The sequence below is a fragment of the Tetranychus urticae genome, chromosome 1 (genome assembly GCF_039701765.1).
Source record: "Tetranychus urticae isolate SD_2017Ah chromosome 1, NJAU_TeUrti_SD_1.0, whole genome shotgun sequence".
Taxonomy (NCBI): Eukaryota; Metazoa; Arthropoda; class Arachnida; order Trombidiformes; family Tetranychidae; genus Tetranychus; species Tetranychus urticae.
In genome coordinates this window covers 30,553,350-30,568,923 of record NC_142958.1, presented here as the reverse complement: position 1 = coordinate 30,568,923, position 15,574 = coordinate 30,553,350, and the positions used below count along the sequence as shown (strand labels likewise).

General features: G+C 30.7%; 2 protein-coding genes and 3 long non-coding RNA genes across 7 annotated transcripts; 1 reads left to right on the top strand and 4 right to left on the bottom strand.

Moving 5' to 3' along the window:
- The first annotated feature begins 506 nt into the window (after positions 1–506).
- LOC107361652 (uncharacterized) lies at positions 507–2,718 on the top strand. Its single transcript, XR_001568541.3, has 3 exons — positions 507–716; positions 925–1,387; positions 1,479–2,718. It is a non-coding gene; the product is annotated as an uncharacterized LOC107361652 (long non-coding RNA).
- A 471-nt stretch (positions 2,719–3,189) lies between these two features.
- Positions 3,190–5,797, bottom strand: Trm1 (tRNA methyltransferase 1). The gene is made up of 6 exons (XM_015928494.3): positions 5,531–5,797; positions 5,198–5,461; positions 4,889–5,117; positions 4,679–4,827; positions 4,359–4,451; positions 3,190–4,286 (listed from the first exon to the last, which is right to left on the bottom strand). Exons 1-6 carry the CDS (start codon positions 5,668–5,670, stop codon positions 3,554–3,556), a joined length of 1,608 nt encoding a protein of 535 aa, XP_015783980.2. The 5' UTR covers positions 5,671–5,797; the 3' UTR covers positions 3,190–3,553.
- A 262-nt stretch (positions 5,798–6,059) lies between these two features.
- LOC107361650 (nucleolar protein 16) lies at positions 6,060–6,910 on the bottom strand. Its single transcript, XM_015928497.2, has 3 exons — positions 6,717–6,910; positions 6,335–6,626; positions 6,060–6,270 (listed from the first exon to the last, which is right to left on the bottom strand). The coding sequence occupies exons 1-3, from the start codon at positions 6,833–6,835 to the stop codon at positions 6,085–6,087; spliced, it is 597 nt and encodes a 198-aa protein (XP_015783983.2). The 5' UTR covers positions 6,836–6,910; the 3' UTR covers positions 6,060–6,084.
- Positions 6,911–7,438: 528 nt separating this feature from the next.
- Positions 7,439–9,241, bottom strand: LOC149094946 (uncharacterized). 3 transcript variants are annotated; one of them, XR_016197708.1, is made up of 3 exons: positions 9,159–9,241; positions 8,068–8,338; positions 7,439–7,927 (listed from the first exon to the last, which is right to left on the bottom strand). It is a non-coding gene; the product is annotated as an uncharacterized LOC149094946 (long non-coding RNA). The 3 variants fall into 3 exon arrangements; XR_016197707.1 differs by lacking the exon at positions 9,159–9,241 and adding an exon at positions 8,813–9,066; XR_016197706.1 differs by lacking the exon at positions 9,159–9,241 and adding an exon at positions 8,540–8,812.
- A 1,027-nt stretch (positions 9,242–10,268) lies between these two features.
- Positions 10,269–12,330, bottom strand: LOC107362133 (uncharacterized). Its single transcript, XR_001568615.3, has 4 exons — positions 12,011–12,330; positions 11,763–11,847; positions 11,448–11,642; positions 10,269–10,483 (listed from the first exon to the last, which is right to left on the bottom strand). It is a non-coding gene; the product is annotated as an uncharacterized LOC107362133 (long non-coding RNA).
- Between the last annotated feature and the right edge of the window lie 3,244 nt (positions 12,331–15,574).

Genomic DNA, 15,574 nt, shown 5'->3' with positions numbered 1-15,574 from the left:
GCTCAACTTCAACAAATTATTATGAATCACTCGCTAGATTAGCGCCATCTAGCGATTTAATTAATTTGGGCGGTTTATCTTATTATTGTTATAAAATTGTAACAAAATTAGTAAATTTCTTTACTCAACTCAAATAGTTAATCTTAATTTTATTCTTAAAGGAACTATCGCTACTAAAAGCCAACACTTTGATTATGATAATGTAATTGTTATTAGAAAAAGTTCAAGGATTGTATCTGGAAATAAGCAAATTTAATATGAAATGAATTGTTTGGTTGAAGCAAAATGTCATGTGAACTCAATTTCTTATCCAAATTTTGATAATGAAGACTTGGAAATTTCATCTACTCAACAAAAAAAATAGATGAATTATTCAAACTCAGAATCATGTCAAAGGTCAATTCATACAACTACAATAAATGTTTTGTTTTGAGCGCCTTATATCTTTTGACATTATACCTCAACATTAAAATAAAATTTGGGCGGCAACAAATCGTTTTTCACTCTTTCATTGAAACAGAAGGAAAACAATTAAAAAGAAATTTAATTGTAAACTGTGATGGATTTAATTATGCAAATTGTTCACTTACATTGTCTACTTTCTTTCTGTTTTCCTTTCAAAATTTGTCTACTCTTATTTCAATTAAGTGAAAGTCAATTACTACCATGATTATTTTCATCAACAACACCAGGAACACCACCAATAATTTCAACAGGTTTTTTTCTTCTCCTTCATTAATCTTGACTTTTTTTCATTAACAATTTACATACAGAATGAACATTTTTACCTCTTTCAATCTTTAACTTCATGGCTATTCAGTTATTTGCTGGATACATCTGTTCATTTTCCACTCACATTTCAAGAGCATGTAAATAGTTAATAATCCATGTGTTTAATCTAATCGTCTCTTATCTTATTCACAGGCAATGAACAATATTACAAGTTGCTATGGTGCAAACAATAATAAACTTCAATTTCCAGCTATGATCTCAATCAAATGTGAAAATAAATTCAACAATTCTGGAATGATGAGTAACTTGGTTGATTTACTTCTTCTTGGTTCAAAATATCTAAATTTGCTGGTAATCGTAACCTTCAAAAGGCTTGGTGTTGTGTCACTGGCTTACTGGCATTGAATTGCAGCTAATTTTCAATTTTGATATAATTAGAGGCCAAGAGGGGTTGTTAATTTGTCCATTAACTATGCGTTAATGTGATCATCTTATTTGCAACGAAATTTTTGATCTTTACGTAACTTCTAAAAATGGAAAGCAATTCACTCTCTGAATATACTTTTGTACAATGGAACTGCTGGAGCTTGTAAAGTGTCATCGGCAATTTGACAAAAAAATATCCAAGAACCTTGAATTTGGTGTAAATAATGAGGTAAACATAATTTTATATCCTTTAGATTGCGTTAATATCAAGTAATTTAGAAGTAAACATTAACTCCCTCTCCTTTTCTATATTTTAATAGCACTCACAAAACGTTTTTTTGCTTGGTATCTAAATATCCGTACAATTTCAGATTAATTTACTAAAGATGAGCTGATCTATAACATGGTTCTACAATTTTATTATCTATTGGTGTAAGCGCTATTAAGAAAGGGTAATAATTACTCTTATATGTGCATTTATAGCACACTTCTGGAAGGAGCTTTTGGAAAAGCATTTTATATTGCTGTCACAAATGATGTTCTCATTGTGTACTTAAAAGGAAAATTGAACAAACTTCAATGCCTGCATGATTCTAATATTACAACACTGACCACTGATCATATTGATTATCATCATAATTACGGAAACACCATCATCATAAACCACCCAAATATATAATGCTCTTAAGGCTGCAAGCAAAAAAAATGATGACTATTGAAATAAGCTCTGATTGAGTAGGAAGAATACAATTTGAACGACTCCACCTTCATCAAGGATATCATGTTCACCTAATCCATCAAGTTGACATGATTGTGCAAAAAAAGTCGCTATTTCAAACGAGTATTCAGAGTCAAGAGAAAGAGAAAATGCTTAGTAAGGTAAACAAACGATCATTTTCATCCGACTGAACACTTAATCCTGACTATTAACACTTTTTGATGAGTGGAGATTTGGAAAGTATAATTGGCAAAGAAAATGGTGATTAAAGTTAAATAAGATTAAAAACTAGAACAAGGTAGAAATTGAATGTTCATAAACACACTGATTAATTCATCTGATAATTTTTGCTCATTCTACTGACATAATTATAACATGAATTAGAAGCATTGGACATAAACTAACCTGGAAAAGTTGGACATTCAAATGGTGCAAATGATGATTTTTGATACAGATGAGTGGAATCCAGGAAAAAATGAATCTAATATAACAACTTAGTCAACATTTACACAAATGGTAATAAATGTTTTTCAAGAACTCATCATGTCTAATGAATTTTTACGTCTAACTTGTTGATCAGCAGTATATCAGATGAAGTAAATCAGGGTTACAATCTTATTGAATCATATTCTAGAGCCTTTCATAATAACATTATCAAAGCCTAATTGTAACCCAACTCACTAGTTACCTAACAACAATTTCCATGGAAAATAGTTAACATTTCCAGCAAAATTGATGCTTGTTAATTTGAGCTGAATATATTACTTAAACTGTCAGAGTAATTTTCATCACAGTTAATCTCGTGAATTATCAATAAAACAAACTTAATAAATTAACAATAACTGGCTAACATCATTTACATAAGATAGTCACAATAAGAAGTTTTGTTGTTAAACTCAAATTATTCAACAGGTTTATGCTCATCGGAAATAAACACTTGATTTAACACTTGTAAAATGAATTTATCCATTCTGACAACAATTTGTTAATTTAACAAACTTATATCATTTGTTTCCTTTAGGAACAATGTAACAATATTGAAGGATCCTTTTAAACACTTTCTTGATTTTAGCTCAAGATAAAACATCTTTTTTAACCATAAGCTCAACCTATTCAATCAACGAACCGTTACCTAACCAATATTTAAACACAGCTCAAATTAACATGTTTATCAACGTAAGATTGACGTAAGATTACAGAATTCATTATAACAGATGAAAGATTTGTTGGCTGAAAAATTGTTTAACACAAATACTCAACCAATGCAAATTATTGTATCAATGGAACTACGTAAACACTGATACGTATACAAATTCATAACTGATAAGGTTTACTTCTGCTTCTTGTTCAAGTTAATATCAGAGAATTAGCAATTTACATCTTAATTTTTAGAGAAACATTTGTACATCATTAATTAACTTCAAGTTGTCAAAAACAATGTTGATAGCCATGGAAAGTCTTCTTGAGGTTGTTGGATGATAATTGAGAAATAGATTGTTTTTTTGCATTTTTACTGGCATAATGAGAGCCAAAAAAGGTGAATGAAGGATATAGCATGAATGATTAAAAATACAAATAAGCATCCACTTTACAAGTAATCATGCCAAATCCATTAGTCATTAAACAATTGCTTCCGAGAGTGCGATTAAGATGATAATGATGTTGGCGTTTGTTAATTTATGATGAAGGTGATTGAGATGTTTGTTCGACACTTTGTGTTTCATCATTTTCAAGTTTCTTCTTCTTTTTTCCTTGATTTTTAATTCGCTTTTCATCTTCCAAATTTATTTCACCAGGACGACATTTAGGTCCCCAAAATGGTAACGGATTGGGTTGATATCGGAGAAGTTTTTTCTCTCTTGAAAGTGGTTGTGAATCGGGATGAATTTCAAATGAAATATTTGATAAAACGGGTGCTTTCAAGATTTTCTCAGCTACACTTTTACCAGCCAATTTTTCAATGTCAACTGTACCTCTAGTCTTAACCCACATACGAAAAATGTCCCAAATCACTTGATTGGGTGCATCAGTTTTAAATGAGGAACGGTGAGCGTGAGAAGCTGATACACGATAACCACAGTTTAAAAGGGCAGATCGAAGTATTTCAGATTTAGGTGGAATACAATTAATTGTACGGCAAACTTGATCACATCCATAATATAGAGGAACATCTAATAATTCTTCACTAACTACTTCAACTATTCCTTTGATTCGTTTAAATGTTTGAAGTTTCATTGAAGATGTATTTTCAATTTCATTCAGTCGCTCCTTAACTAGCTTTACAAATTGCTCGTCGTGGATACTATCTAACCAAACGGGTCCACCAATTGTATGATGATGGTCACAAAATTTACATCTATCGGCCACTGGTGGTCCTGTACATGGTGTAAATTTATATCTAGAGGCAACACTGAAAAATAAAAAGCGAATTGAAATGTAAGTGTCTTTTGGGAGTAAAGTTGAACTTAATTTGATAACTTACTTGGTTGATTTGGCATTTTTTAAGGTAACGTTACCAAGTTTTTGAGTTGTAAAAGATTCACATCCATTACAATGGAAAACCATTCCTGTTTTACTGTGATTAAAGAAATATATCAAAATGCAATTAACTTAAAAAAGCTGAAAATAGTTTTCTTTAAAACTTTAAATATTCAAGAATGGAAGGATGATGAAAATCAGAATTATTTTGATGAATAACTCTAATAATTTTGAAAGACATGATCAGAAAGACAGCGAGGCATTAAGAGAATGAGCTGAAAATTAAATAATAAGATAACACATAGTTGATTGAAGATGATTTACCTTGCACTCATTTTTGCGTATCCAGGTCCGTAAAAAATTTGAACAAAGAGTCTCACATAAAAATCGACACTAACAGATAACAAAGGCACGATATATCTTCCATAGCGGGCTGCTGATGAATTTACTGCATGCAAGACAATACGAAGTGCCTGTCGAAAAGATAAAAAAGATGAGATAACTCTCGTTTAAATGGGGGTCTACCAAACTAACCATTTCATGGCAAGATTCCGTTCGAAGTGACATGGAACCATATTTCGCAAAACATGTTTCACTAGCATTTCCACAGAGTATTGCAACATCGGTACAAGTTATCATTAACAATCCTCCATCAGCTAACGCTTGAACTGAGGCATCAAAAAATGGAGCGGCACTTCCATATGGATCGATATCAATGACCAAAAACTTGTCGGAATGATCGCGACATTTATAAAGAAGTAAGCTGTCGAGAAAATACAAAAAAATCTTATTAAAATGGAATGGACTTTTCAAAATAAACTTAGCCATATAATGATAACTAACCAGGCATCCTCATTTGTAGTTTTAATCAACTTATCACAGCCATTTGATTTGATGTTCTCATTCATCAGTTCAACTGCTTTCATGGATAGATCATTAGCAATGAATGTCTTGATGGGATCTTTGTTTTCCAACTCTAAAGCATATCTTATACTCCGAAGCCCAGTAGCACTGAGAGCTTCGCATAATTTGAAGTTAGTTTCAACAGGTTTCTTGGTTCCCTTTTCCCATAATTTATTTTTTAAATATGTATCCAAAATGACCAGACTGTTGGAAGAGAAAAAGTACCAAAAAATTTGAAGCAACGAATATCATTCACCCAATGATCACACTTACCTCAAATCACGATTGAACTCTTGCACAGGATTGTAAAAAACCTCAGTTGAACAGTTAATTGATGCTTTGCCTTCTTTGATTTGATTAACTTTAGACATGCTTGAGATCAGTCTTGTCATTAATTGAGTACGATGGAGCATAAATTAAGTTGAAGGATAATTACCAAATTTTTCAATTGAATAAAATTCAAACCTATAATTGGAATTACACAAAAATCAACAATTAAAGAAACAATTAAAAAAATCACATGTTTAATCTTGCATTTCTAAAACATATGATCAGCAAATGGCTCCATCTACAAGTTTTATCTTGAAGTGGAATAAGTGTTTACTAAAAACAAATTGTCGAGGCATAATGATAAATTTAAATTGTCTTATTCCTGTCAACTGAAATATCTAATGATTATTTGGGTTTCCTTAACAACATTCTCCTGAATCTGTAAGCTAATAATACAATAGCAATCAATAAGTCTTGTCAATGACTATAGCTGTTCAAAGGTTTGTCTACGCGAAAAAAATTTCAAAAAAAGTAGAATTAAATATTTTTATTTTCCGTCATTTTGACTTCTTTTTCGCTTTTTTTTGTGCATCTTCTTCAACAGATATTATATCATTTTCCAGGCTTTGTACGGCGTTGTCATAGGCTTCACTTGTTATTGGATTGGTTAAGAATTGCTTTATCTTTCGTTTCAGTAAACCAGCCGAAAGTAAATAATGATTATCTGGATCTCTTTCCATGGCCTGTAAAGGAAGACAAAATTGATTAAAACTATGTCACAGTATAAAGCAGAGTCTAGTAACTCACCTTATAGTCTTCACCATGTTTAGCCATCATGGTGGTTAAAAATTGACAAAGTTCTGGTCCAAAATGGAACGTCAATGGCTTTTTATATTTACTTTTTTCCTCAATTTTTTCGAGAACATCTTTTCTTTTAGGTTCAACGTGTTTAACTTTACCCTTAACAGTTTTCGGACCAAACATAACTTCAAATGGCTTTGGAATTTGAATTATTTTATTAGGATTGTCAGCCAAACCAATATTAGCCATGTTTTTTGATTTACTTTTATTTACATCCCAGGCTTCCCGAATAAGAGGACTAAAGATAGAAGAAATCATGAAAAAGTAAAATTAGTTAAATCAAAAAAAAAACAATCAATAACCAAAATAAAAAACAAATCAAACTTACTCTTTAACTGCCTGTCTGAGGATAAGCTTTTTCTTAGCTTTGGCCAACTTTGACTTATGTTTGAATCTGGGATGAGCATTCTTCTTCCTCCGTCTAGAAACTCCACAAGCTTTACCCATAATTAACGAAGTGTTAAATACTCAAATTAAATTACAAAACAACAATTGAAAACAAACTCAATACAATTTTGTTTCTTAAAAATTTAACATCCACATGACAAAAACATTCACACATGTGTTCATAGCTAGCGCCATCTCTTAGTTGATTTAACCATTTCTTCATTACTTTATCACTTCGAAGCAATTTTAGATGAAACAAAATTAAGTTAAATGGAAGAAAAATGATTCTTAACTAAATATTGAAATGTTTTGACAAATGTTGACATATTTTCACTCCATTCAAATCTGTACTTGATAACATTAAATCAATTTGCATGAAGTAAAGCAAAATCAGCAAAACGATGGAAATTGAATTTACATTTAATGATAATGATTAAAACATGAATTTCGATTTTTTATCAACAAATATTCAAATCAATAATTATCATTAGAGGGAAAAAAGAGAGCAAATTAATACATCAAGACTCACCCTCTATTTTTGCATGAATAAACCAGTAATTAACAGGTTTAAATAAACATGTTAATTTGATGATTTACAAATTAATAAGCATCCAATTAACCTCATTTAAAGATTCAAAAATAAGAAATGGACACAAAATATGATTAAAATCGACTGATCAAAGTGAATAACACTTTATTGATTCAATTTTTTCCGACAGTTTCATCTGACACTGATTATAATGTCGATCCTACTCAAGTCAACAAAATGCAGTTTCAGTATGAACTTGATTTGAATATCTCTACAGATGCAGGAATTGTAATTGAAAAGCTGCAAGATTGTGTTTTCCTTTTTCATATTTGATTCACATTGTACTGAAGTAGTAAATGTAATCCAAATCCTGGTTTCCATTTGTAATAAAGTCTGCTCAGATTGTGTATAAATATCATTTGCACATGATTCCATCCTTAGAGTTAATTAAGATCTAACTTTAATTAGTTTTCGTTTCGTGATTTACCTCTTGATTGGAGAGGATGAAACTGACTGGTAAGAAAAACGCAAACCGAAAAAACGCATTCATAGTCAGCTAATTACGAGAGTGTTAATGTTACTAAATTGGCCTCCTCCAAACAACCAGCCTAGTAATGTTGTAACTGTAGATAAAAAATAAAATGAAATCAGTATTAATTTTGAGTAAAACAACCAAAGGTAGCCATGATAGCTAATAATCTCATGATTGAAGGCATTTCAACTTTGATTCAAAGTACGCTATGAATTTTAACAGATTACTGACCTTTTACTTGACCCTGATGTAATCATATTATTATCCTCATCATCATTATTGTTAAAATATCAGTAGACAAATAGGATTTTGTTTTGTACAAAAAACAGCTTATAGTGAATGAAATGAACAGGGTTAAACTGTTACTTGCAAAAATAACTGTGAAATTGATAAATGGCACCAGTTAACCAAACAATTTGACTCCAATCACTGGGAATGAAAATATTGAATCGAAAAATTTCCAATATAATAGATAAATAATCATCTTTATAACAGCTAAAAACTGGAAGAGAAACAGAAAAGAAGAGAAAAAATATTAACTTTAACTCAATCAGGCCACAATTTTGGTTGCCATTTTCACCAGACAATGTTAATGAAAAAAGCAATTATTTTCAATGTTGAAGTTATAAATATTATAATAAACTTGATAAGCTAAGTTTTTTTATACATAAATCTACATAATAGACATAATAATGAATCCTACTAAATCACAGTAAATAACAATAAATAGGAATAAGTAAAGATGTTGAAAGTTGATTACATTAAATGATGATTATTTTCACGTTGGAGCAACAATAGAGTCAAGTAAAGTGTTAAAAAAGATGTAAGATAATTAAGATTTCAGTTGGTAATTGTACTTTGCGTGTTTTTCCAAGTTCAACGATAATAATGTTAATAACTCAGTAATAGACACAACAACAAATTATTATTAAATTATTAACAAATTAAAAACAAAATATGAGAAAACAAAATTTACATTTCATTTCATCGACTTGGCCAACAACAACCGTCATTAACAATAGCAACAGACAAGACACACAAAAAAGAGGGACATTTGAAATGTTGAAAATCTTAATTAAAAATAACATTAAATCTTTATAAATTTAATTAGCAAATAACTATACAATTGGATTAAAGCTTTAATGAATCATTCAACTACTTGAGGAAAAATAATTTCCAATGATGATTGTGATTGAATCAAATGATTGTAAGATTAATGGGTTTCACTTGGAATCAAGATTGAAACAAAACAATGCTATAGGCTTGTGCTTGTTGTATCTGTTGGTGACTTATAGTGATTATAATGATAATTATTGGGTTACCTCAATAAAATATGGGCTCCTGGTGATGATAAACAAACAAACAAACTAACTGAATGTAACTTGAGATGAAAAAGCGTTAAAAATTACCTGTAGACAGACAAATTTTATGAGCTTTTATTTTATGAGCTTTTAAAGACAAATATTAGACTCTCTATGAGACTTTTTGTCCTCATCCAAAGACAGATTCAGATTGAACATCTTCTTTTCCCTTCTTAGCGTAATTTACCTTTTTAAATTAACCAATTGATTTGCAGCTTTTCGCTGATTAACTAACTATTTCGTATTTTCCTCATAAACTTGGCCTCCTTTCCAGTTGCTTACCTTAGCCACTGTGCATGTAATAATAATATTTCAAATGATCATCACTAAATAAATTTTAAGTTCAGAGTAAATATTTGAACGTTTAAATCATTGGAAACCTTGAAAGAAGCTAAATTATAATAAGTAACAAGTTACAAACCTAGTTAGTATTATCCTAGCTTAATCATCTCCAGTGATCGCAAGATTGTTAACTGATAGTTGATAGCAAGTAAACCAGTTCCTAGCTCAGTTACGTGGTGTAAAGATATTCAATTTTAAATTGCATTTTTTGGTGAAAAAAGTCTTCAATAGGATGAGAAAGGTAAAAACAACAGGTAATAAGAAGACAATTTGGTGACAATTTGGTCCAACAATAACTCCGCCATCATCTTGATCATCTTCATTGGGTGTTGCGAGATTGTAAACATTGAAAACCAAAATTGCGCTTCTGTTGAAAAAACAAAAAAAATTTAATTTTAATGTTGAATGAATTTGGCTTGAATTGATCTGACAAATGATTTACCTGAAGATTTGAAATTGCATTCATTGGATTTTGAATTACGCTCAAACAAATTATTCTGATCATAATTTATGGTTAACCCAATAAGATTGGTAAAGAGTTGATCTATTTGAATTGTTAACTTGTAATGCATTTGAATCATGATCATTATGAAAATTATACTGGATTAAGGCTTAATGGATTCTCTATCATTGAAGAAAAATATTTCTGAAAAGATAAATTTTTGGCCAAAAATTATCAATTGAACTTAGTAGTGAAAAAACGAGCTTAGTTGACTAACTAATATTTACACTTCAATCGTTGAAATCGGTTAGTTTCATTCAGCGGTTTGTTAAGGAAAGTTTTTCCCTCAATGATTCAAAATTGTTGATGTCAACCTTTAGTTTGATCCCTCGAAAGGGACTACAATTAGTAACTAAACTGTTTACGGTTTCGTTACGAGTGTTATCCACTTTTAATCATCACCATCAACATCGTCATCAGCATTCAAATTTTATCGATGATACTGTAAAAAGAAGAAAAAATAAGATGAGAAGAAGAAGGAAAAAATTTTACGCTAAAATTTGTAAGAAAAATATTGGAATGAATGCTCATAACAAATGTAGTTAACACCAAATCAACAACTTTCTCTCCCTCCCTCAGCAACCTTGTAATCAACTAGATGGATAATCAATATCGCAACAATCAGTTAATAACAATAATCATCACCAAATGATAATAATTGAGTTTACCCAGTGAACCAAACAAATGCTTCTGGTCTTACATTTGAACGGCAAATTTAAGACAAACAAGACAAATTTTCGCATTTCTTTCTTTTTCTCATCATTTTTTTTCTGTGTTTGTCTTAAGTATGGTGATGATGAAGATAATGCTAAAGGAAATGAGCAGAGAAGAAGATGATGATGAAAGAAGAAGAAGAAGCAAAATGTTAAAATTGAAACCATAATTTTGAAATTATCAACGGTTCCTCATCTCGATCTGGTTTCCTGGCGAGTAGAGCAAGTAAGATGATGATCAAGACCAAGATGCTAAGTGAGAAAAGGGATGCTGAGTAAATACAGATGATGATGATGATGATGATGATGATGATGAGAGGTAAGGTCGTCAATGATAATAATAATAGACTTAAAATTTAGTCTGAAACTGATGGCAATATAATTGATGCGTGTGTCCCAACGATTACTTTTTGATGATTTCAATTACCTAACAATGTTGTAAAATCGTTTTGTAAGTAATAATATTCAGATATATATAAGAGTAAGAGAAAAACGAAAATAGTAATCAGCATTATCATCGTTTTTCACTGAAATGAAAATAATATTAAACATTTCATTTTTAAGGAGATGATGAAGAAGAAGAAGAGAAAAATGTTGAACATGAATCTAACTCTGATATTTGGTCTTGTCTTAAACAGTAGGAACAAGCATATAATTTGATGGGAGACCACCAATACATTCCTTCCGACTCACCTTAACCTTGTATCGTCTTCAGAATCATCCTCATCATCCCATTGTAATCATAATCTTCTTCTCCATCATCTACCTTGATGTTACTCCTTCCCACCCACTTTCCCCTCCTTATTTCAAGTTGACTTGAATAAACTTGACAAAACCTTTGTAAAATGCTATTCCAAAAATAGCTCCAACTTGAATGATGAAGATGGCCTGTAAATGATGAAAGAAAAATGTATTTAATATAATTAGACACCTTGGTTGATCATCATCTACTGATGAAGTTGATGATGATGATGAAGAGGCTTGTTAAGGGTGGCTTTCATCTCTCACCTTTTAGTTTCACATCATCTTTGCTTCTCACTTTTGCCGTAAAGATTATGTATATAATGCCAGTCAAAAGGTAAGTAGAAAACATCTAACAAAAAGAGGGAGAAGAAGAAAAAATTATGATGAAAATGATGATAAACAGGCCAGAATGAAAGATGATGAAGATGAACGTAAGAGTTTCATTACATAGGTGAACAATTTTCACGCTTTCTTGTTTCTTGTGTTACCCATCATCTTATTATTTTACTTACCTTAAACTTGTCATGTCTTCAAGATTGTTGTTGTTTATTTCTCACCTCTTACAACTGTGATCTTAAGGTGAGTCCTGGGCCACACTCAGAGATATCAGATTTATGAAAATATCAAATAATAGAAATGATAATAACCAAATAAAATAACATTAAACATTATCACACATCATAAGTTAAAATTGAATAACCAAAAGCTATAATAATGGCGTCTAATATCATCTGCAATTTTTCAGTTGCGCCATTTTCAAATTCATTTTCAACCTCCTATTGATTTTGGTTCATCATATTTACATATAAATGTATTTTCTTGGTCATTTCACTATCATTATGATTTAAGAATTATTAAATGTCTATCAGAAAATGAAATTATGATTTATAACTGTTGAATTAATCAGTTCTGTTAATGTAAATCCATCCAAGTCAATCAAGTGAATCAACATTAACGATGCTTTCTTGAATGCCTTAACCTTTATTCAGTTTTGGATATTTTTTTGCAAGTAAAAAGGTAATTTAGTTGTTTACAGATTTATAAATGATTTAACTTTACCAATCAACAAACTTGTGAATCTCAGCTATAATCACACTGTTAACAACAATAATTAACACTCATTGACTCTGTAAACTACAACAGTATAACCATGATCAAAGCTGTTTCATTAATCTGATCAGATGATGAGTATGAAGATGAGTGATAAGCCTGTAAAATAAGCCATGAACAGGATTAACAATTATAGTTATAAGCTGAGAAGAAGCTAAAAGTGATTTTCATTTAATTTTATATCAACAAAATTGAATAGATCAAGCCAATTTAATATGGCTCAGTATTGATTAGGATCAATATTTACCAAAAACATTAACAGTAAAGTGCAATCAGCTCAAATGATTCCCTGTTTGAATGAAATGCGTTCAAAGACGATATAAACCAGCTTTAAATCCAGTTAAATTATAAGCTATAGAGGACAATGTTTTGCTTTTAACTGTTGACAGAAACGTTTAATAAACAAATTGAATTAATTTAATTTTGTCAATTTTACACTAATCAACATTTCAAAGACATTTTGTCTTACCATCACATTCATGATTGGCACCATAAAATCATTCACTGATTAATTAGCTATTGATATCAAAACTACCAGAAAGTGATCCATACTTTAATTAAAAACAAAGCTCACAATTTATTAGGAAAACTGAAAATCAATTTCAAATTCAATTTCAAGTTAAAATTTCATTTTGTCAGCTTATACGAAACTCTGATTTTAATCAAGTAACAGCCTTTTAAGGTTACTTCTCATAGCCCTTTACCTTAAGGTTAGATCTAGGGCTCTTAATTGTGTGATCAGTTAATCAAAGTTAAAACAATATGATGGTTAAACCTCAGGATGCCATTGACTCCATTCAGGCCCAGGATTGAGTTGAAATAAGGCAACTTACAAGTGTTATTAATAAAAATCTGTTGAACATCTGAAGCTACATAAATTATTAGACAATAATTACTTCATTAAATCGCCCGAAATCAAACAATTAAACTACAATTTCATATCTTTAATCTTTAATTTTGTTAATTTTAGGGTTTTGTTGGAGGTTTGAAATCAAACCGTAAATGTATCCACAGAGTTGAAGCTACAGTGACCATCACTGGGTAGGCCTAAGACTGTTACTTGAGGAATCATTCAAACTGGTTCCGTGAGTTACAAGATTCGAGTACGAGTGTCGAATCCACCTTCTAGAGATTAATTGACCATCGATATTACATGGGCAAAGGATCGTCAACATTCATTGTTATCTTTAGGTGTATCTTAAAAAACAGGAAAATGTGAGTTTTCTTGAGGTATATTTATAGCTTCAAATCAAGTTGCTGTTGTCTAATGTTTTGTTCAGTATTAAGTGAAAATTTTGTTGAAGATGATAGCATTATTGGTGAATGAGATTTACTGAAAAAGATATACAATAACAATGTTGATGAAGATGGACAAGCAAAATTAGAGGGTTAATAAATAACAATCAAACTGAGAGGGAGGATGATAAAACAAACTGAAAATGATGAACAAGACTCAAGATGAACAACACCACAACCACTTGAAACCACCATCAACATGGCAAGTTATAGAAGAAGAAGAAGAAAAAGGAATCAATTAAGATAAATTGATGAACCATGGAAAGCAAAGTGAATCAAATTGATTAATCCGTTTTTCAATTTTCAGATCTGACAAACTGAACTCACCGTCTGAACAAACAGATTCATCAAAAGTTGATAAGCCCTCCCTGATAGTGTTAATTAAAAGAGTAACTTCATATATTTATCATTAAAAAAAAGTAGATATAAAAACATTTCCAATACAATAGCACAAAAAAACATCACAAAAGGTTGAATGAAAGGCTCAAACATGTTCATCATTTCATCGTTACATAGATTCAATTTTTAGGTCAACAATTAATGAAACTTCACTGCAGGACATTTCATTTGTCTTCCTCTGTCTCACCGTGATAACTGATCACCATCGTCATCCTTACCTGTTCAATTCGTGATTCAATTTGAGAGTAAACTTGAAAACTAATTTTCAACAAACATTTTCGTGGTCAGCAAAAAGCCACAAAAAGGCAGCAAAAAAACAACATCTTGCCTTCACATTACCTTTCTCATCTTCATCCACATCAACAAAAGATGCTATTGTTATCGAGTATTATTTGTAAGTGTAAATTGAATTTACCCTTGAATGGTCAACCTCACGGTCAATCTCATCTTGTATCTTAATTTTGCTTTTCCTTTTCTTCCAAATTTTGTGGTTTCTTTTTTTTCGCCTGCCGTTGTAACAAGTCGTTGTAGGTTACCTGTTAAACTTGATTTACTTGTATTAAATTTGCTATTAAGATGATTATGTCCAAAGGGAATCAATTTGAATTACCTCGTTCACGGAAATAACATTCTCATACAATAATGATAATAATGATATCCATAGATTAATATCCATGGCAAAGCCCATGTAAATAGCCTAATAATGGGCTCACCATTTTTGTTTATCATCATCATCATTGGTATGCTTTTTACACTCTTCTTGCTCTCTCTTCAATCAACATGATCATTATCATCTTTCATTTTTACCTTTCTTTCTTTCACCTTTTCTTTCTCCGGAATAATCTCGATTTTCACAGTTTTGTACACTAAACACGCTCATTTACAACCTACTGTATTGGACGCTTTTTGTTACCTTCAACTGTCTCTAATAGATTATTATATAACCTTTATCCCAATTTAGATACACTTTTATTACATAGATCTTAAACACCTGAAAACACTGATAAACATGTAAAACTAATTGATTGCTTAGTCGATACCCAATCAGGTAAACAAATTATTCCAATTTTCATTTTCTCCTTTAATTGCTTATAGACTTGAAATTATATCCACTGACCATTGAAGCCCATTGTCAAGATTATCCAGAAAACCCAAAAACCCATTCAGACTCATCAACAAACCTTTAACTATCAGAACCACAAATCAATGTTGGCTTGAAGATTTCAAGTGAAAACTGTTCAGTTTCAATCAGCTTTTACACCAACATCTGA

Bases quoted from the DNA above. Each gene is read 5' to 3' on its own strand.
- Trm1 (XM_015928494.3), bottom strand. From the start codon at position 5,670: ATGCTCCATCGTACTCAATTAATGACAAGACTGATCTCAAGCATGTCT. The intron at 5,462-5,530 runs GTAAGTGTGATC...CTCTTCCAACAG, and splicing joins GAGTTCAATCGTGATTTGAG to TCTGGTCATTTTGGATACAT. The intron at 4,287-4,358 runs GTAAGTTATCAA...TTTATTTTTCAG, and splicing joins AAAAATGCCAAATCAACCAA to TGTTGCCTCTAGATATAAAT.
- LOC107361650 (XM_015928497.2), bottom strand. From the start codon at position 6,835: ATGGGTAAAGCTTGTGGAGTTTCTAGACGGAGGAAGAAGAATGCTCAT. The intron at 6,627-6,716 runs GTAAGTTTGATT...TTCTATCTTTAG, and splicing joins CTCAGACAGGCAGTTAAAGA to TCCTCTTATTCGGGAAGCCT. The intron at 6,271-6,334 runs GTGAGTTACTAG...CTTCCTTTACAG, and splicing joins AACATGGTGAAGACTATAAG to GCCATGGAAAGAGATCCAGA.